At 47.9% G+C, this 19,725-nt stretch overlaps 1 protein-coding gene and 1 long non-coding RNA gene across 2 annotated transcripts; one reads left to right on the top strand and one right to left on the bottom strand.

Annotated features, from left to right (window-relative positions):
* Window positions 1-916: 916 nt before the first annotated feature.
* LOC122189371 lies at window positions 917-3,311 on the top strand. Its single transcript, XR_006181792.1, has 3 exons — window positions 917-1,325; window positions 1,902-2,047; window positions 3,145-3,311. It is a non-coding gene; the product is annotated as an uncharacterized LOC122189371 (long non-coding RNA).
* Window positions 3,312-4,789: 1,478 nt separating this feature from the next.
* On the bottom strand, window positions 4,790-11,281 carry CLEC3B (C-type lectin domain family 3 member B). Its single transcript, XM_042888515.1, has 3 exons — window positions 11,083-11,281; window positions 7,759-7,857; window positions 4,790-6,555 (listed from the first exon to the last, which is right to left on the bottom strand). Exons 1-3 carry the CDS (start codon window positions 11,186-11,188, stop codon window positions 6,155-6,157), a joined length of 606 nt encoding a protein of 201 aa, XP_042744449.1. The 5' UTR covers window positions 11,189-11,281; the 3' UTR covers window positions 4,790-6,154.
* Window positions 11,282-19,725: the final 8,444 nt, after the last annotated feature.

Genomic DNA, 19,725 nt, shown 5'->3' with positions numbered 1-19,725 from the left:
TCTCTTCTCTTCTCTTCTCTTCTCTTCTCTTCTCTTCTCTTCTCTTCCTTCCTTTCTTCCTTTCTTTTTTTTTAAAAGAAATGTGTTTCTGAGAGCAACTCAGGGCTGTCTCATCCCTCTGGCTCAGTTTCTGCAGCTGCTTAGGTGAAATCTTCTAGTTCATGTTCTTTCTAAACAACTGATGGAAAGGGAGCAGAGGTCAGGCTTTTGTTTACAACATCTCAAAATTTGAAGGAGGAATATGATGCTTGTTCACTGTTGTGCTTTTTTCCTTTTGTTCTATTGTAACTCAGCTTTTGGTACGGTGATATAAACGTCAGTTTACAGTTGTTTTCACTCTAAGGTTGACTTCTACTGTGCTTACTTCATGTTTTGAATAAGAGTACAGGCGCAAATTCAAGTTTACTTTTCCCTCAGATAAAGTTGTGACTTAATTTTTTTTTAATGAATAAAACATAACTATATTACCAGCTGAAGCAGTCAGTGTACAGCTTTCTCATGTGTGTAAATACCTGGTTTGCTATGAAATGAGTGCTTCTTATTTATTTATTTATTTCGGTGGGAACTACAACAGACACAAAGAGCACAATAATACTATTTGATAGAGAAAATTCTCAGCTACAAAGCACTGTTTTTCAACATAGTCACTGCCATTAGCTGTGCTTTTTCACCAGCAAGAAATAAAAAACCCTGCATGGTTTGTCTCTTAGGTCACTCACCACTGTGAAATGCACCACCCACTGTGCTCACATCCACTGTTTGGTCTCCATAAACATTCAGCAAGTGATAATGATTATCAGTGGGTGCCATTGCTGCATGCAGGAATGGAATGGCATACCTTTGCTTCATACACACTTCCATGTCAGGTACCATTCTGGCAGACTGCCCCTCTGCTGCCATCTGCTGCATGGCTACAGAATGTAATGGAAATACTGCAGAGAGGGTTCATCCCCTACCCCCATCCATCTGCCTCTGACGCTGTGGGACAACATAACACTGGGAACTTCTGAAGATTTGAACATCACTCTGAAAGGCTAAGAGTCATCCTTCAGAGGTCTCTGCAGCCCCACCAACTCGATTTGGCTTTCTGCACAGGAACAGCCTCCACTGGAGTGACTGGGAGAAGATCCAGAAGCAGAAGATCTTCTCTGGTTCTTCTCTGATCCACAAGCACCCCTCGGCAATGCTGTGGAGCTGAGAAGCCTCCCGCAGGATTTCAGGAGCAAGTATTCTTGCAGGGAAGAGAGGGAGGGATAATCTTACTAGCTAGGATGTAGATGTTCAATACTGTGGATTTCACACTGGGAAAACCTGCATGGACTTTGGTGAGTGTTGCAGCTGTGTGGAGTACAAAGTCAGCCTGAAGTATGTTGATATGTCAGTAGCGTTGTCTCCTTAGTCAATAGCAGTGAGTTTCTAGAGAAGCTGCTTTGCTGTTGGTAGCTTAGCCAGTGATGTGCTCTTATGTGCATGTTTGGGTCACTGGTGAGAAGTGCAAGCCACAGCAGTAAGTGGTTCAATGGTTTCTTGTTGGGGTTGTGGTGTTTATAACAGGAAAATTTCCCTGCTACCATGATGTCAATATAAATGAAGATAATGTATCACCTCACTTCTGAAGTATTATTATTTGATGCTCAGACACAGCTTGCTCCATCACATGAGACCACACATGGTCAAGTGAGAGCTGAAGTGAGAGATGTCCCAGGAGATCCTGACGGCTCTCTCATTCTTCCCCAAAGAGGAAAAGAGCCACAAAGCTGCCCTTGATGCAGCCACATCCCAGTCCTTACAATCAGGACTTTCCATGTACCTCTCAGGTCGTCGAGGCTCCCTGATCCTCGTGGGAACCAAAGATTTGCTTTTGGATGCACACACTGCTCACTGCAGTTTTTCCTCCACAGATGTGTGCTCTCTATTTGGAGTGAATTTATCGCTTGATAGAAGTTGTGAAATGGTTTTACTTCTGACTGTGGATGCTACTTATACTTGCAGTTCCAGCAGGTTTGAAAGCAGACTATTCTCCCTATAGGCCAACAAAACAATTCAGGTAAATATTTAAGAGAAGGAAGAAATCTGAATGACTATTTTTGCTTGTTTTCATGCTTTTCACATTTGCTACGTAGGAGTTTTTTTCCTCAGTTACATGCTTTCAGGTTTGACTCCCTTTCTTGGGGGATGTGCTACAATGACATGCTGTGCTTTCCTTTCCAGAGGGTATGTTTTCATTTATCATTAAGAAGCATTGCCTGTTGCTCTGCCTCCTTCTTGAAAGCACACGGTTTCTAGGCTGTGTAGAAAATTGTCAGTCAACAGCTGTAGGTACACGGCACCCCACCCACATAGCTCCTCCCAAGTCCTCATTTTTCAATGGAGACAATTGTTTCACCATGTTTTTAACGGATGCTATTTCTGGACCATTTCCTAAAAGTTGCCTGTTTTAAGGCATATTTGAGCATTTGGCTTTCTGTTCTGACATATTACAGAGTGAATACAGGAGCCAGTTTCCCTGTGTGTGTTCTGCACCAGCTGGTGCACAGGCAAGTGGAGAAGTTGGAGAACAGGAGACACAGGGGAGACCTTATTGCTCTTTTCAACTGCCTAAAAAGGAGGTTGTGGTGAGGTAGGGCTCAGACTCTTCTTCCATGTAAAAGTGGTAAGACAAGATGGGATGGCCTCAAGCTGCCCCAGGGGAGGCTCAGGTTTGATTTTAGGAAGAATTTCTTCTCAGGACGAGCAGTGATGCAGTGGCACAGGCTGCCCATGGAGGTGGTGCAGTCACCATGCCTGGAGGTGTTGAAGAACCGTGTGGATGTGGCACTGAGGGACGTGGGCAGTGGGCATGGTGGGGTGGGTTGGCAGCTGGACAATGTGATCTCAGTGGTCTTTTCCAACCTGAATGGTTCTCTTGCAGCCTGGGGCTCAAACCCCTGTCTTGAGGGGTTTTGGACCCAAATCTTCCCCACAATGGAGGCGACGTCCAGGCTGCACATGGATGGAGATGAAATTTAGTCTGCTTCTGGACAATCCTGCTCTAAACGCAAAACAATGTGACACTGCTGTTAGGCTGATTCACTACATCCACCCACTTGTTAGTTGTGTTTGGGGACTGATTATCTAATATACGATGTATCTTGTTTTCTCCAGGGGGATTCGGTGGAGTTTTTTCTCAGTTTTGATTTGGCTGAATCGCCGCGTGAAGCTTCAGCTTTCATCTTCTGCTCACACTTGGCGAAGCAGCAGCAGAACTCCTTGCTCAGTATGTGTGTCAGAGCTGGAAGGCTGAGATGGACGTTCTCTTTTATAAGACACGGTGCTTCAGTGCTTTTGTAAGCATTGCTCCTTCAGACCTGCTTGTCATTGCCAGCCCGTAGGGCTGCCAAGCAGTGGGTTCACAGCCTGATGAGTGACAAAGGTCTTACCACACACTGCTATTTTAATGGGGTTTATCTGGCCTTGCTGTAAGGTTTGGAGACATAAGAGCAGGCTCGATGCCCCAGTCCTGTGGCAGAAGGAGGTGGAGCCAGGACAGAGGAAAGATGTGGATTCTGGCCTTCGGAACAAAAAGAAGTACTGTGGATAAGGAATCTGGCAGAGAGTCTGCCACCAAGAAACTGCTGATGCAAAATCTCAGCTCCTCCCTGTGTTAAGAACAGCACATCTTTAGCTTTTAAAAGAAAATCCATAGTTCATAATGTAAAGAGCAGCACATAGAGAACTTTTAAACTCTTAAGTGTACCCCTAAGTGTACAAGGTGAGGCACGGCATCCCAGGTCCAGCAAGATGGCAGGAGTCATGTCACCTTTCCCCATGCTCATCTCAACTCCAGAAGAGCCAACTATCTGGGAAGGACAGTGCCTGGTGGCAGCAGAATGCTGTGAAAACAGGCAGCAAGAGAGAGATAGGAGAGCAACTAGTTTTTGACAGATTGACTCCTTAATGTTCCCATGGGGAATATCCTTTGGCATTGTTCTCTAGGGCTGTTTTTAAGGTTCACGCTCCGTGCACCTGCATCTTCCCCAAAGCCCAGCACTGCCAAGACCTGTGGCTTTCACACTGTCCCTCTTGTTCCTGAGCTATTATGAAAGACTTCTCTTTATTTCTCTGACTGCGCATTTGCATTTTAAGACCTTGCAGTTTACGAGCAATCAAGATCAAAGCCAGCAAGGCTTTGGGCTTTGCTACTTTGCCTTCATACACATGACATCTCAGAAATTTTCTATGACATCTCAGAAATGGAGAGATCGTCTGCCTAGGGAGCCAGAGAGTATGCATGGAGATGAGCTGGCTCATAAGATGCTGCCTTGGCCTGCTGGCAAGCTCTGCCTTCCACAGCTCTGCGTGGTCTTTGGGGGATGCTGAGGGGAAGGAGGAGGAGGGAGAAACTCACCACCTCAGTGAGGGAAGGAGGGGGATGCTTAGTGCTGCCACAGCCCTGCTGGCTACAAAGGAGGAGGTAGGTAAGTGTGGAAGGGCCACCTCCCCAGCATTGCCACTGCTGCCGGGCATGGGCAAGGGAAGGACCTTTCTTCTGGGCTGGCTCCTGAAAATTCCCAGCAGCAAGAGGAGGGAGGAAATGTTATTTTCCTGTAAAAGGATTCCATGCCTCTGACTGGAATGGTAAGAGGAGGGACAATCCTACAAATGAGGTCACAGAACAGTGGACCCTTGCTTCCTGCTTTTGCCCTCTGCCTCTGATGTCTCCTACCCTCAGACAGATCCCTGGTGCTGTTTTGAAGAGAAGGGCGAAGGAGAAGGAAGCAGTCCAACCACACTGATTCAACTCCATTCCTTCAGCAAGCTATATATATTTTTATTTCATATTCATCTGAACAGCAGAAAGTTTGGCAATAATGACAGCCTGGGAAGTATGCACTGTGTGTGTGTGTGTGTTTTGACCCTCCAGCTTGGCTCTCCCACATGAAATTCCGGAAGCCCCACCACCATGCTGGTTTTAGGCAAAGCAGCAAATAGAAACACTTCTCCTAAGGGCTCCCCATGAACACATGATTCCCAGTGGGCTGCCGTCATGCTAGGGATGTGTAACCCAAAGAACTGGGCTGGCACCAAGCACTGGGCATCAAAGAGCCACTGGTGTGCTTTGGCCAGCAGTCAGCAAATCAGTGTCAGCAAGACTGTCATTGCCTTCCCATCATTCCAATTTATATTTCAATTTTTTCAACCCTTTTCTCAGAAAGTTACCAAGGCCAGGTCTTCAGCTTTACCAGCGCACGTGGTACTCAGCACATTTGTGTTTGCTGAGGACTGGGCCTTGACCAACAAGGACTGGAGTAATTCATCACTAATGCAGGCCCTAAAACTCCTGAAGTGGCTAAAGTCAGACTTGTTGGGATTTGCTTTTGGTAGCTAGCTGCCTTCTATAGAGTAGCATATTACTAGATAGTGTTGCAGATTTTTTGTTTACCTAAAACGTTCACCTGCTCCCAAGAATATATTTGACTGAGTATACTGCAAGTGATCATTGCTTCCTGCGTGGTACAGGAGGATAAATAAAGCTTATGGCAGGAATTTTGAAAGATCTGACGCTGGGGCTAGCTCCCTCACTGAGATAAATGAAGCACTTTCTTCTGACTGATGAGAAAAGGATCAAAAAAAAGGGAATGCTTGTGGGAAAGACACTTTTCCTCTCAGCATGCCAGCCCCTTGAGCAGCATGACACTGGGCCAACAGCTCCAACAGTGCTTGGGTACAAGGCCAAGGGCTCTAAGCACAAAGCAGAAATAACATGCTCTGCTCTCTGAGACAGGATCCCGATCCCTGTGCCAGGGCCTGCAGGGGAGCAAAGCCAGAGGAGAAGGCACAGGCTGGCACTGCCGTGTCCCAGCAAGGCTCAGCAAAGTGGCAATGGAGGCTGCGGAGAGGCAGCCCGGGCAGCCCACGTGGCCATTGATGAGGCTGGGCTGTCACACCGGGTCTTCATCGAAGCCACCTCATCAGTTCCCCGTGTACAAAAATATATCTATACATCATGCCATAGGGAGAGGGATGCAAATGGGGCTGGATGCAGCCAAGTGAAAGGCAGCGCAGCTCCGACCTGATACCAGGCCATGGCGGCTGCCCCGGTCGTGGCGCTACGTGGAGGTGCGTGCGGGTGTGTGGCGTGCACGGAGCCATCCTACAGCTCGACAGAGCCCTGCTACACGATCATGAACTGGCAGACGTAGGGCAGCTGCTCCTTGCACCGCTTGTCAAACCACTTGCCCACCGCCACCCCTGACAAGGCCGCGCAGTTTTCCAGCTTGCCACCATCGGGCTGGGTGGTGATCTCGGTCTCCCAGTTCTTGTAGCGGATGGGGCCACCCGTCATGTCAACCCACTTGCCCTCGGCTGCCATGTCGTTGAGGCCCAGCCAGATCTCTGCCTCGTTCCCGATGCTCTTTCGCATGTAGTCGTAGAGCGCGTCGTTCTCCTCTCCACCCTGCGGCGTGCCCAGCGTGCCGCCCTGTGAGATGCAGTGCTCGCTGGCTTCGTGGTATGTCTTGCTCTCAGAGAACGCCAGGAAGCACTTCAGGTGAATTTTGGTGCCTTTCAGGCAGACTGAGATGTTGCCACGTGAATGGAACAGAGAGACAACAAGAGAATTGGGTTTAAAATGGACATCCAGCAAGCACAGCATGTGCATCCCTCAGGGCCCCTCGTTGTCACAGGAAGAACATGGCCTCCCTATTTGGAAACAGCCTCCCAGAAAGATCCCAGGGGTGATCCCATCCTTGGTGTGCTCAAGTTGAGGCTACGCTCTCTGGATTGAGTTCCTTGGGGTGCAACGTATCTCTGCTGGGGGCTGGAGCATTTAGGGAAAAGCAGCCAGCAGCCTGCAATTGCAGTTCAACCATCTTGATTACGCAAGAGTGAAGAAAATGTCTTTTTTAATAGGTTTTGATCAGAAGTGTTGTGTTTGCAGAGGTAGAGGTCTTCAGAGGAAACTTCTACTTGCCTCTGATTTCATTGTTAAGAATAGCAACTTTTTAATTTTTAAGCTTTAAGCCCTGAGAATGCAGGGTACTCCATCTAAAGAATAGCTAATCAGAGCTATGCATTAATATCCAGACTGCTTACATTTCAATGACTGAGCTTGGATCTAAAGCCTTGATTTTGCTTGTGTTTCTTTTCTTTTAGGGAGAAAATTCTCCTTAACTTGCACTTTTAGTGCATTTCTGTTTCGTGTTCTGCACATCCTACTGGTGTCATGGAATTTGCACAGAATAACCATGGAGCACATCTGGAAAAAGAAATTTTGGGGCCTGTACTCCATGCCTGTCACATAAGGCATAGGCGGATCAACCCCCATCAAGGTTGCCTGGGCAAGAGCATGGAATGTATGAGGGATTAGGTAACCAGCTCCCCAGGCTTCAGACAAAAGCCTGAGGCAAAGAATAAAGCTCATTTGACTGAAGTGGAGCATAATCTATCAGCCGTCTTGCTGATTCGTGACGGAAAATGAACATCTGGCTTAGAATCATAGAAATATCAATAGCTCTGCAAATGGGAAGCTGTAAGGCATAAAGAAAGGGGCCATATGCTGCACGCTTGTCATTAACTGCCTGAGGCACTTCCTGTGCCTGGAGGAGCTGCAGAGAGACCACGCTGTGCTTTGATCCCCAGTTTGCTCCATGTGATGGACACATCATCATGGCCTGCTTGGGTATCCCTTGTCAACATCACACGGAACAATGGTAACTGCTTTAAAAGCACCTCTTACTCTATAAGAAAAAGCCAAGCCTTCTTCAAGGAGTCCTTTACCTGTCTGAAGTGCTTGCTTCTCCTTCAGTAGAGCAACCTCCTGAGAGATGTTGTCAATCATGGCCTTCAGGTCTTCAATCATTTTGAGGCTCACACCATCTGTTGGAGAAATCCAGAGAGAGCATAAACATCCACCACAGCCCCAAAGGAGGCAGCTGGAGGCAGCTGTTCCTATCATCAAAAGTCCCCAATTCCCTGCCCACAAAGAAAGGCAAAAAAGATTCCCACAGTCCATCAGATAGCATTTAATCACTAGTCTGATTGCACCATCAGCCCACGTCCCTCAGGCTGATTTTGGGGCATTGCTCTCCTCACTTGTTAACCACCAATTCCTGGATTCAAGCATGGGCAGTGGTGGCACCAGTTCTGGGACTGCTGGCTCTGGGTGAATGACATGGCTGATCCAAGCACCATGGCTTAATGCTCACGATGTTTCAGGGGAGTTGTGACAGCAGCACCACTGCAGCCAGCTGCTCAAGCTAAAGCATTTGGGCTGCTATACATTAGTATTGCGTGGGGAGTCCTGACCAAAATTATTCTGAGAAGCACACTGATACTGCCTGGTGAAAAGTGTCATCTGTGGCTTTTTTAGGTGAGAAGTGCAGCACAACATTTTCATCGCAGCCTCCTTTGTCAAGTTAGTATTTCCTCTACTGCAAACCACAGTGATATCTGCTAAGACACAGTGAGGAGAATGAGCTGCAAGAAACTCGTCCCTTCAGAAAGATTTTGCTAGCGTTAAATGGAGTCCTGTATCGTGGATCATGCTGTTACCAGAAAGGTCACCAACATATGGCTTAGCACCAGCCCTTCCCTCTCTGGTTTCTCCTGCACAGAAGGACTGGCATGGGATGGAGGAAGTGGAAGATGGGACATAAAGGCATTTGTGGTCATTGCACTACACCTGTCACTCCTCAGTTTGCCCACAAAGCAGCAAGAGAGGCTTCCTTTGGGGTCAGGAATCTGGGGAGCTGAGCCATCAAGTGAGGCAAGTGGGGAAGGAACTTGGATGCTCACCAAAACCACCAGCTTGAAGATTAGACGTGTCATGAACACAAAAGCACAGACAGACCAGAAGGAGAGCCTTCAGCTGCTTTCCTCCTTGCTCAATTAACTTTAATGGGTTCAGTTGCAATTCAGGCACTAGGTATTATTTTGGTGCCTTGATGAAAATACTTTGTGGGAAACAGCTAATTAGCACAGTTGTTTATCCACATAAGCCTCTTTTCCAGCAGAACAAATGTCCCTCAGGTTTAAGTAACATCCAAAGGCCATGGTGAGGCACTCAGTGAGTCTTGCCAGGGCAGTTCCATTTGTTGCTCTGCCTGGGAGCAAGAGTAGTATTTGTCTCTGCCCCTTTATTTCCTGAAAGCTCATCTCTGTAAGCTGTGACCAAAGCTGTTGCAGTTGGTTTTGGGGCTGCTGAAGCCAACAGCGTGGCAATGCTGTACCTGGGAGCCAGAGCAAGTCCTGGGGTGGCCACCCCTGAGCAGAAAGGCTGAGAACAGGGACAAGAAGAGAAGGGAATTGCAGAAAGAGATGGGTTGTGATGCTCTGGTTATGAAAGCTTTGCTTCATGCTTATGTGTCTGAGGCTGCAAATGGGGGCTCAGGGCTGATTTTACTTGTTGCAAAGGCATGTTGCGTAAGCTGTGCCTCAGCCCAGCATGTTCCTGGAGCACAGGAGGGGATGGAGAACCTCTGCATGGGGTTTGTGTTGCTGGAAATGTCTGCAGGCACTTTCTGAAGTCTCTTCCTTACTGACATTGAGGCTCTGAGATCACACGGGAATTGGGGTAGAGTCAGGAGCAGAGCCTGTGTCAGCCTCTACATGCTGATTTGCAAGTACCTGCATCTGGACTCCAAATACCTTACAAATATGTGTTGGAGCTACACAGAGGTGCTCCCTCCATGCCCTCATGGACTCTGCCTGGCTGCGATCAGGGGAAGCCCCCAGTGCCAAGGGTCCCTAGCCTGGACCTCTCCCAGTGGCATCACCCCTGCAGCTGTGGCCAACCCCCACCCCACTGGGGTTTGGAGAGGATTTGCTGAAGTGCTGCAGCTGGAGCAATTACCGGGAGCAATTTGAGAGGGGAATAAAACAACAAGCAAAGTGAATGTGTTATTTCAGCATTTTTGAAATGGTAGTTTTGGGTTTTTCTTGGTGAAACGGCACCGTTTTTGCTCTGAAGGAGATCCAAATGTAAGCAATAATTACATCATGAGGAAAGAAAAGAAATAGTGCAAAGAAAGAAAAGAGAAAAAAGAGATGAAAAAGCTTAAGCTCAAAGCATTGATTTCTTCTGTTTGTGGCGTGGCCACACAGATTAAGAAATACAAACCCAACAAAATGCCCCAACACTCCCATGACTTTGCCCTGTCCAAGCCACCCCAGTGAAGGGCAGGGGGAATGCAAGGTGGTTGCTGGTGGTTTTCATTCCCTTCATCTGGCCACCAAACAGGACAGGAGCAAGGATGGGGGACAGGAGAGTGACATCCCATCCTTACCATGAGCGGGGCTTGGAGGTGGCAAGGGAAGAAGAGGAGCCCCAAGAGATGGGGCTCCCATCACTTCCAGTGATAGATAAGATCTCCCTAAGAAATGAGATTCCCTCCTGCTACACTCCAGAAATGCAAGGTGGTATTTTTGCTATACAACACAGGACGAAGCCACTTCTGTGGACTAAACAGATCTGCACCAATTTCATAGAGAGCTCCACTGGGAGAAAAAGTTTCTCAAGGATGGGATCTGACAAAAATAGCTGCTGGGAGAGCAGGGCCAAACGAATTCCTGGGATGCTTCCTTCCCACTCTCGTTTGCTCCTAAGAGAGCAAAGTGCCTGCAGAGCAGCTCACCGCTTGCTCTGTGCTCTGGGTGTCTGTTCTGGGCTGCGGAGAGGAGGAATGAGAAGGAAAGCACTTGAAAATGATGAGCCGTGCTGCCTGTAATAGGTGATGTACCACTGCCTGCTCCTAGCTGCAGCCCTGCCACAGCTGCCACTTAGCTTCTGGAAAATGAATGAGCAGAGGTAGGGGCTGGAGGAAGGGAGACCGCAGCAGAGGGGAATTTTGGGGAGAGCCTTACAGAAGACACAGAGAACACGGTGCCCTCTGACCCTCAGGCTGCCCCACCGCATGCATTCAGTACAGCAACCCACCCAAACCACTTCTCTATCCTTTCTAAATTATGAAAGCATCCCTACAGGCGTTAAAAGAAAAAGAGAGACTTCCTTGGGTTTTTAAAAGCTAAAAGCTCCATTAGAGCACCCCTAACTGTGCCCACCGCCCCCCACGCCAGGCAGGATCCCGCAGACCCGGCCCTTACCTTTCTTGGAGGCCGCCGGCTTCTGCCTGCCCTTGCCGTTCTGCTGGACGGAGACGTGGGCGAGGGAGACGAGGCAGAGCAGCAGGCAGGCTGCCCGCAGCGCCATGCCGAGCGCTGAGCTGAGCGGGACTGACTGACTCGGCCTGACACCCGGCTTTAATCAGCAGCGTCTGGCCAAGAAGCCGGCCCCGGGCTGCTCGCGGCTTCCAGCGGCCGCAGGGAGGGCCCAAGCGGCTCCGGCCAATGCTGAGAGCAGCCCAGCCAGCTTTCGTCGCTTGTTTTTGTTAAAAAGTGATTAAAAAAACCACACACGCACATGAAAAAAAAACCACCCCACAAGCGTACTGAGAGACAATTCAGCTGAACCTAAGGGAACGGCTGGGCATACAGCTGGAATGACTCCCTATGACTCTCAGCACAACGCCAAGAGCTTGGTCTCACGTTTCAGTGATGGCAGTGGCACTGTGAATCGCAAAGCCCCCAACATTTCTCCCCTCGTTTCACTCAGAATCTGGGTTACTTCAGTCAGGGTGACTTCAGGGCAGTTCTGTGGCCTAAGCCCAAATTACTGCAGGATTTCTGGGGAGCTGCAGTTGTTCTGGAGTCCTTTCTGTGGAAGGAACAGGAATATCCCAGCAAGTGGAATGAATTCACATATGGAGAGAAGGACAAAGTGCTTTGTGCAGCTATCATTAACTGAAATCCTTTCAGAAAACAAAAACAAAAAGCAAGATGCTGCCCAACACACTGGGAACCACTAGAGTTGCATGCACATAAAAGATCTGAGATAAAAAGGGCTATGTATGGAAAAAGACCTGCTGTTGATTTAGTTTGGCTGAGCTCTTACACTGCCTAGCTCCTGTGCTGAGCAGGCAAAGCCCTCACTCCTACCTGAACAGAGCTCAGCAGCAGCCCAAACTTCAAAGCCAAGGAAATGGGTTTGATCTTCACTCCCTGTTACTGCAAACACACACGCACACAATCCCACTCAGACTCAAGCAAGAGAACAAATATTTGGGGGTATTTCTCCTCCCTGGCCTCTCCCAAAGGAGGATGGAGCCCCGGAGGTGCCAAACATCTTCACACCCACGTGTGTTCCCTTCTCTTGACACTCGAGCAGCATCTCCCTATCCAAAAAGGCTTTTGGTTAGCTCAGCACCTCCCAGTTTTCCTTGGCTGCAGATTTGCTCGCCTGTCATTTCTCTGATTCATGTTCTGCCACACAGGGAAAAAACTGAAACGCTCTCTGTGAAACACAACTCGGGTGTGCGGCCACCTGATCCCTACCCACACGATTTAGATGGCTGTGCTTCCTGAAGGGAAAGGTTTTTAGCCAACACCATCTCAACATGTGGTTTGCAGCAAACGGATCCCTCCTGCAGCAGCCAGCAGGTAGCAAGTTTTTACCAGGTTCGCCACAGGTGGGACTTCCACCTGCCATGAATGCCAAATGTCACCTTTGCTTTTCTTGGAGGCTCAAAAAGCTCGTCTCTATGAGACCTATTTGACAGAGGCTAAAGGTTCCTAAGCTCACATGAACGCACTCAACAGTAGAAAGCTCATGGGCTGCTGTAGCAGGTCCAGGACTGGGATGCTTGTGAGGAAGGGCATTGTATAGGCTGGAGGGTTCTTGCCCACACGAAGCGCACACCCTGTCTGGGCTTCTGCTGAGGCCTGAGGCTCCCATTAAATAACAGGGACATCAATGGCCTTTTGTGTGCTGGCACCTCAGCCAGATAGAACACTTCTGAGCTCTGGGTGACTCACATATGTTATGTAATGGAGGTGGGTAGAGGTAATCCTCTTCATTAGATGAACTAATACAACTGGAAGATGATGAGGTTTTGGCCACTGGAATCTTTCCCCTTTCAGGCTGAAAGCTGAAAGTGAAGCAGCAAGAAGAGCCACAGCTGGGAGCCTCATTAAGCACAAATAATGAGAGGGAAGGAGGAGTGGGACTTGTGGAAGGGAGCGGTAGGTAATTCACAGAAGAGCTAACCAGAAGGAGGAATGTAAGAAGATGCCAAGAAACCAATTTCATTGTCCATACTATGTATATATATAACCTGGAATTCAGAATTCCACTTTCCAGTAAAAGCACTCTTCTCTCTTGTTTCAAGATGGGTCTGCGGTCAGACAGAAAACAACTCCTGTTAGCTGTAAGGAGACCGGTCTGAGGTAAAAAGAAAGAGCAAAAGAGAGCGTGCTTAGGAAGATTGCCCAAAGACTGCAGAGGCTTACGTGGCTCTGGGAAACCCAGTAAGTAGGTTGAGGTGCTGTATTTGGAGAGGGTTCAGCCAGCAAAACAGTGGCTGGAAGGAGCCCATGGAAGGAAGCTGGATGCTCCTGGCAATGATGCAGACCTGTGATTTTGTGCCCAGCTGGGCAAGGAAATGGGCAGCGAGATCAGAGGCGATTTTGATCCAGCTCCGAGGAAATGAGTGGAGATTGCCAAGCCAAGTAATGCACGAGTGCCACCACACAATGGCTGGAAGGTAGAAGGGTGGACTAGATAACAGCTTTCACACGGTTATTATCGAGATAGGCAATCACCGGCCCTGGCTGCTCAAGGCTAAGCTACCAGCCCAAAGGCAGGCTGCAGCAATGCCAAGCCATGCTCGCTCCTCGCAGGGCAGCAGGAGCACAGAAAGGCTGCAGCCCCTCTCCTCTGGGAGGTGTCCTGCATGGTGGAGACTTGAAAGCATCTTCACGCATGGGCCATGCAACAACCTCAGGATGGAACAGAAGAGAAACAGTGGTGGACAGTAAAAATGTATTCTGAGGATGTGGGAGAGCAGAGGAAAATCTCTGGTGTTAGCCACCTTGTGAACTTGTGCTGGCATTGGTCCTGATTTCCGCCAGCGTAAACAACATCGGAACAGGTTAAAATGGAAAGAGCTGAATCTATGGATCATTGTTTCAAGAGAAGGAACACGATAATGCTTCAGGAAAGGGTGGTTTTCATAAGGACAATGATGGGGAAAATGAAGGAGTCAGCACTTTGCCAAAATGTTCTCTCTGGTACCAGTACTTGGAAACTGGCCTTGAGCCTAAGGAGGGAGCTTTTCCATACCCTGTACACTCTAGGGACAACAGTTCAGAAAATCTGTGCTAAAAGAGATTCTCAGGCCTTAAACTGAACAGAATTAAAGCCAAACCACTTGAGTTCATGTGCCAGGAGCTGCTCTGCATCTTCCCTTTTCCAAAAGGAGCTGCTCCAAAGGACTCACCCCCTCTTCTGCTCAGAGTATGCAGACTCCACTGGGATAGGGGGTGACCCATCCGTCTTCACTACTTTTCTTTCTGCCAATCATTCATAGCCATCTCACTATCAGCAGAAGCGAAGACATTGCCAAAGTGAAAGTCAGTATTTCAGGACTGGGAAGCAGACAGCCATTCTGCCAGCTTATAGTGTAGTTGCGTGTCTTCCCCATCGTTGAACTACTGGTTTGCTTCCATGTAGCTGCCAATGCTGAATTAGGGGGTTTTAAGAGAATTTCTATGAACTTTGTGAATTCAGAGAAAAAGCTGCATGATTGGACAGTGGGAAGAAAGCAATGCGTGTGCTTAAAAAGTCTTATCAGATCAAAGTTGGAGGAAGGAAGAGAAGTAGGACCTCATTCAGGACTTTTCAGCACACAGGTTCCCAACCCTGGCAATACCTAAATTTACGATTTGCCAAAATGCAGTGAGACCACATGCTGTGAGAGCACTCTGGTGACAGGAGAGGACAGGTTGGTGGCTCTCCGTGCCTCCAACACCTGCACGGAGCTGGCACAGCTGTACTCCTGTGGTGACAGCTGGGAGACATATTGGCTGCATCAGGAAGTGGCTGAGATTGCATTTCCTTCTTCCCCTCCCACAGTATTAGCAAAGCTGCTATAATTGTTAAAGTCTAAAGCAGGGAGATCAAATCTGAGCTACAAGTGACATGATACAAGAACTGCAGGGTGCCTGTATTGCTAATCTTAATCAGCAGGATGACAACAGAGATGCTTATAGAGCTTGTAAGAAAACCTCAGCCTTATTAAAGTGCTCCAATGAGTAAAAGTGAGCTTGGAACTATCGCTGGGGAGTCGTTAACAGCAGCACATCAAATAGTCAAGTACTGTTTTGCAAGAATGGCAAAAACATATTTTAGGAGACAGCTAGGAATGCAGCTAATTAAAGGAAAAGCAAAAGCACCACACTCTCTATAGAGAGAAGTGCCCAGCTTTCAGTTTGGCCTTCTCCTATTTGCAAGCCCATGAAACTCATGGGAAATGCTGATGGCTGGGAAACCAGGCCACTGTGACTGAGGTCAGGTCACAGAGTCACAGAATTTCCTGAGATGGAAGGCACCCACAACGATTACAGAGTCCAGCTCTTGGCTTCACACTGGACCACCCCAAATCCAAACCTTGTGTCTGAGAGTCCTGTCCAAACACTCCTTCAACTCTTTAAATACAGTTTTCTTTGTTTCTGGACTCAAGTTCAAACACCCGTGGCTCTGTGCAGGACCAGCAACAAGTGCTGGTCAGTTACATCTCCTCTTGCTGCTGCAACCAGCCAGGCCCTAGGCATCACCCAGTGACGTAATGACATGTGGGCATCTCGGTGACATTTGAGCATCTCCCAGCAGAAGTCCCTGACAGTTCCACTGGATTTCACTTGCTGACTGCGAGGGCAAAGATGGCTCATCACAGAAGTGTGTCTGTGTGAGAACTTCTGTTAAACAGAGACAAGAAAAATTAAAATTGAACCACCTGAATCAGAAACGTCTTCTGTTTCTGAGCCAGAGAAGCTGGTTGAGGCCTCAGGCTTCCCTTCTCATCCTCCAGGACAGGATGAGAAGGAACAATTTGGGACACTGCTCCAGCATGGATAAAAGAAGAAAAGGATTCATTAACTACTTCTTCTGAAGAGCAAAACAAATGTTTCCGTCATATTTCTTTTGCAGAGAGCAAACCCAGCATCTCAAGCCACCATCAACGCCGACGCTGCTGCAATCCTGCCAGACCTGCTGCAGCAGCGCACAGAGAAACGTGCCAGCCTCTGGCCCCCTCCCTCGGCTGCCGCTTCTGCTCCTCCACCTCACACAAGTCCCACATTTACACCCGGCCCAGCACAGCACCCACAGGCAGCAGAGCGGCAGCTCCTCAGGCCCTCCTCACCTCATCCCTCGCAGCAGCCGTGCAGGGCAGCCCCATCCTGCCCCAATGGCACCTGCAGCTCTCACCGGGCACAGGCAGGGGATGGGCCGGCACCCAGGTGGGACCCACTGCAGGCAGCGGGGATGGCAGCACCAGTTATAGGTTCATGAGTTGGGAGCTCACAGACAGGTCTGGAAAGATGTTTGAGTAAAACACCTCCTCCATTCTCAGGTCCTTTTATCTATTTATTTATTTAGCACTTCTGGGAATCAAACGTTTGAATAATTAACTTTTTAAGCTGTCATGTCCTTTTAGTCATTCATTCATTCATTCCTTTGATGGTGACATCTCAGATCGATCTGTATGTTGTCTCTCGAAAGGAAGCAGAACACCAACTTAATGGTCTTCATTAAAGAAAAGAATCAGGCTCTAGATTCTTAGCCTGTTAATTTCAAGAGATAGCTTCCTCTATGAAGCCTTTCAAGTGGTACTTCCTGATTCGTACTGCTCTCAAGAACCGTATTACGTCAGTGTTGATCCCACCCTCTGGGAATCTTTTCAGTATATTATGAAGTCTGAAGGTCAAATTAGAGATGCAATAAATTGCCAAAACATGAGCTATATCTTATTGGCAGGCATAGGGCAGCTTGCCTGCTATGCATATTTTAGTTTAAATTTTATCTTTGCTTTGGAGTTCATCTAAAGAATGCGTGGACCAATGCACTTAAACTCAGGCACCAACATCCAAAAACACTGTCCTGGGAAGGAATGCCAACATCTGCTGTTGCATAGAAAAGATGGGCTGCCCAGAGAAGCTGCAGTGCTCCATCCCTGGAGGTGCTCAGTCGGATTGAGTCCTAGGCAGGCTACCTAGTGATTGGCAACCCTGCCCACAGCAGGGAGTTGCAGCAGGGTGGTCTTTGAGGTCCCTTCCAACCCAAACCATTCTGTGATTCTATGACATGGACTCTCTGCAATCTGTTGCTGGTAACAGCCATTTCTGTACCACATCGTGGCCATGGGCCTGAGTAGCAAGAGGTATTTCTGTAGGGTTATGGCTATCCAATGGACTAAGATTTTACCTGTTTTTCTCTTGTTTGTAATGAAAAGACTGGTTTAGAAAGTGAGTAGCAGAAAATCCCCATTCTTTTCACTAATCATTGAGTGTGCAGGGCATGAAGTCAGGCCTGCGGATGAGACTGATTGGGAGTCCATGGGTGACAGAGAACAGAGGGACTGGGCACTCAAAGCTCTAACCAAAATCAGCACCAGGCACCTGGCAGCACTGCGAGGAGCAAGATCTGGCAATACCTGCCCCTGCCAGGCACAGTGAATAGGAGCACCCATGTTGAGTCTCTGTGGCAGCAGCTGACTCACACCTGCAGGGAATGCAAATGGGCAGGAGCTGAGAAGGAACCAAGGGGTGTGTGAGCAGGGTCAGGCTGCACTGGAGGAAGTTTTCATGAAGTCTGATTATGGGTGGGATGGGCCCTTTCCTCCCACTGCCTTAGTTTCCCTGTAAGGAGACAACAAGCTCTCTTCTCCACCCCAAACTAAACAATTCCAATATTGAACTGCTACTGTAGTTGTGAAACGTTAGCTGATCACGTTTCCTAGTGTTGGTAAGTCTGTTTACTTTCAGGGTGACACAGAGCACAGACCCAACAGAATGAATGCAAGCAGCAAACCAGCCACAATTGCTGACCCACAGCCTGGCCCTTGTGGCCTGGCCCCATCCACGAGGTAACCTGCAGCTCAGTGCTTTTGTAACACAAGCAGAAGCCTAGCAGGACTCCCCAGACTCCTCGTCTCTAGCACACAACTTTCAGCCGCTTGACACTCCCAGCAGAAGCACTGAATTTCTGGGACAAACACAGAGCTATCCTGCTCCACAGATGTTTCCTTTTAGCTCTACTGGACTCAAGTCAATGAAAACGTGGCAATATCTGCACAGCAACACATGGAACTTTCCACCAGCCCAAATGAGAACAGGAGCAGTCACAGTTGAAGCCTTTATGAAAAATCTCCAATTGCTATTTTTGTTTGGGGTGGAAGGGAGGAGTTAGAGAGCAAAGAAAATAGAAATGGGCAGCATAGTCCCTCGCATGCCTGAGAACCACAGCCTCAGAGATTTCTTGGCAAATGTTGTATCAACTGGGAGAGCTGCAGGCCCTTTCACCCCTATCTCAGCTTTGTTTATCCATTCGGGCTATGAGTTGGTAGCAGTAAATCTCCAGGGGCAGCTGAGACTGACTAGCGGCTGTGTATTGCTTTTGGCTGAGCTCATTATTTACATCTCAGGGGTAGAAGCAGCCCCAGGCTGAACTGGAGTCACACTCTACCCCACTGTTTTTCAGTGCCATTAGATGGGAGCTAGGGAGCACATGGACCAAACAAAGGATTGCCCAAAGGCATCAAAGTTCTCTGCCTGCTTACGCAGCTACAGAGAATGGAGGGAGGACACAGACAGTTGAAGGAGCCTAGATCTCAGGCTAAATATCCATTTTCTCTAGTAAGGAGAGCAGAAGGAATGCATGTATATTCGCCTCCATGGACAGATCAGTTAACCCACCTGAGCTGTGTTGGGGTTTCTTTTTTCTCCCAGTCTTTCTAACAACTAATTTAACATGAAAAAGACCAGGAGAGGGGCAAGGAAGCATCCTATCGCCACTAGTGAAGCTATGACTATTGTTGCTAATTTGTAGAAAGTCTTTAGTCCCTTCAGCTGGATGGCTGCTAGAAATACACTACTACTACAGTGTTACAAAAAGCATCCTGAAAATAACTCCAGGCAGCCTTCTGGTACATGATCACAGATTTGTAACAGAACAGGCAACAGCTCCGCAGAGAACAGCTGCGGTTTAAGACTTGCAATCCTCATTTAGATTAACCATTTTTTGAAACATTAAACAATGCACAACCAAACAGAAACTGCCTGTGATATGTCTGAAGTACTGTAAGTGGTTGGGTTGTTTTTTTTTTTTCCCTTCAGTTTTCTTTCTTTCCAGAAGTATCTTTGCATGGCAAGGAATAAAACACATCTACCATAAAACTTACGTCAGGTTAGTCTTTGCTCCACACAAAATAACTCTAATGGAGTAACTAAAGATGATCTACATAATCATAATCACTCCTTGTCTCTTGTTATCGTAACTTACCAAACCCATCACTTCAAGTGCAGAGAAGAACCTCCAAACTATTTGAAACAAGGCACCTTGGGCAAATGTTGTGGAATTTTTCTACTTGCTCATTACAGTATTGGCTGCACGTATCTGACATACACAGCAGCACTGCACTTCACCTTGAATAATTATCTTACCAAGCTCTAGGAAAAGGACTGAAGAGATTTTGAGATTGCTGTTTTAATGTGGGCATAGTTGTTTTGCACTATAATCAGCTCACCTTCAGCAAACATGTTCCAGTCAAGAAATTTTCTACATCTGGTATTAGGAAATTACAACAGGAAACTGAGAAAAAGCTGCTTGACTAAAAGGTAAAGGATTTTGGGATT

Source organism: Lagopus leucura, unplaced genomic scaffold (assembly GCF_019238085.1).
Source record: "Lagopus leucura isolate 7727_CA_CO unplaced genomic scaffold, USGS_WTPT01 Super-Scaffold_100157, whole genome shotgun sequence".
Lineage (NCBI taxonomy): Eukaryota > Metazoa > Chordata > Aves > Galliformes > Phasianidae > Lagopus > Lagopus leucura.
Note: the sequence above shows the minus strand (reverse complement) of the source record. Positions and strands in the feature narration are given on the sequence as shown.

What these genes read in the sequence shown, in the direction of transcription:
- CLEC3B (XM_042888515.1), bottom strand. Translation starts at nt 11,188, where the DNA reads ATGGCGCTGCGGGCAGCCTGCCTGCTGCTCTGCCTCGTCTCCCTCGCC. An exon ending in GCCGGCGGCCTCCAAGAAAG is followed by an intron (nt 7,858 to 11,082) that starts GTAAGGGCCGGG and finishes TTTCTCCAACAG; the next exon opens with ATGGTGTGAGCCTCAAAATG. An exon ending in GAAGCAAGCACTTCAGACAG is followed by an intron (nt 6,556 to 7,758) that starts GTAAAGGACTCC and finishes GCAACATCTCAG; the next exon opens with TCTGCCTGAAAGGCACCAAA.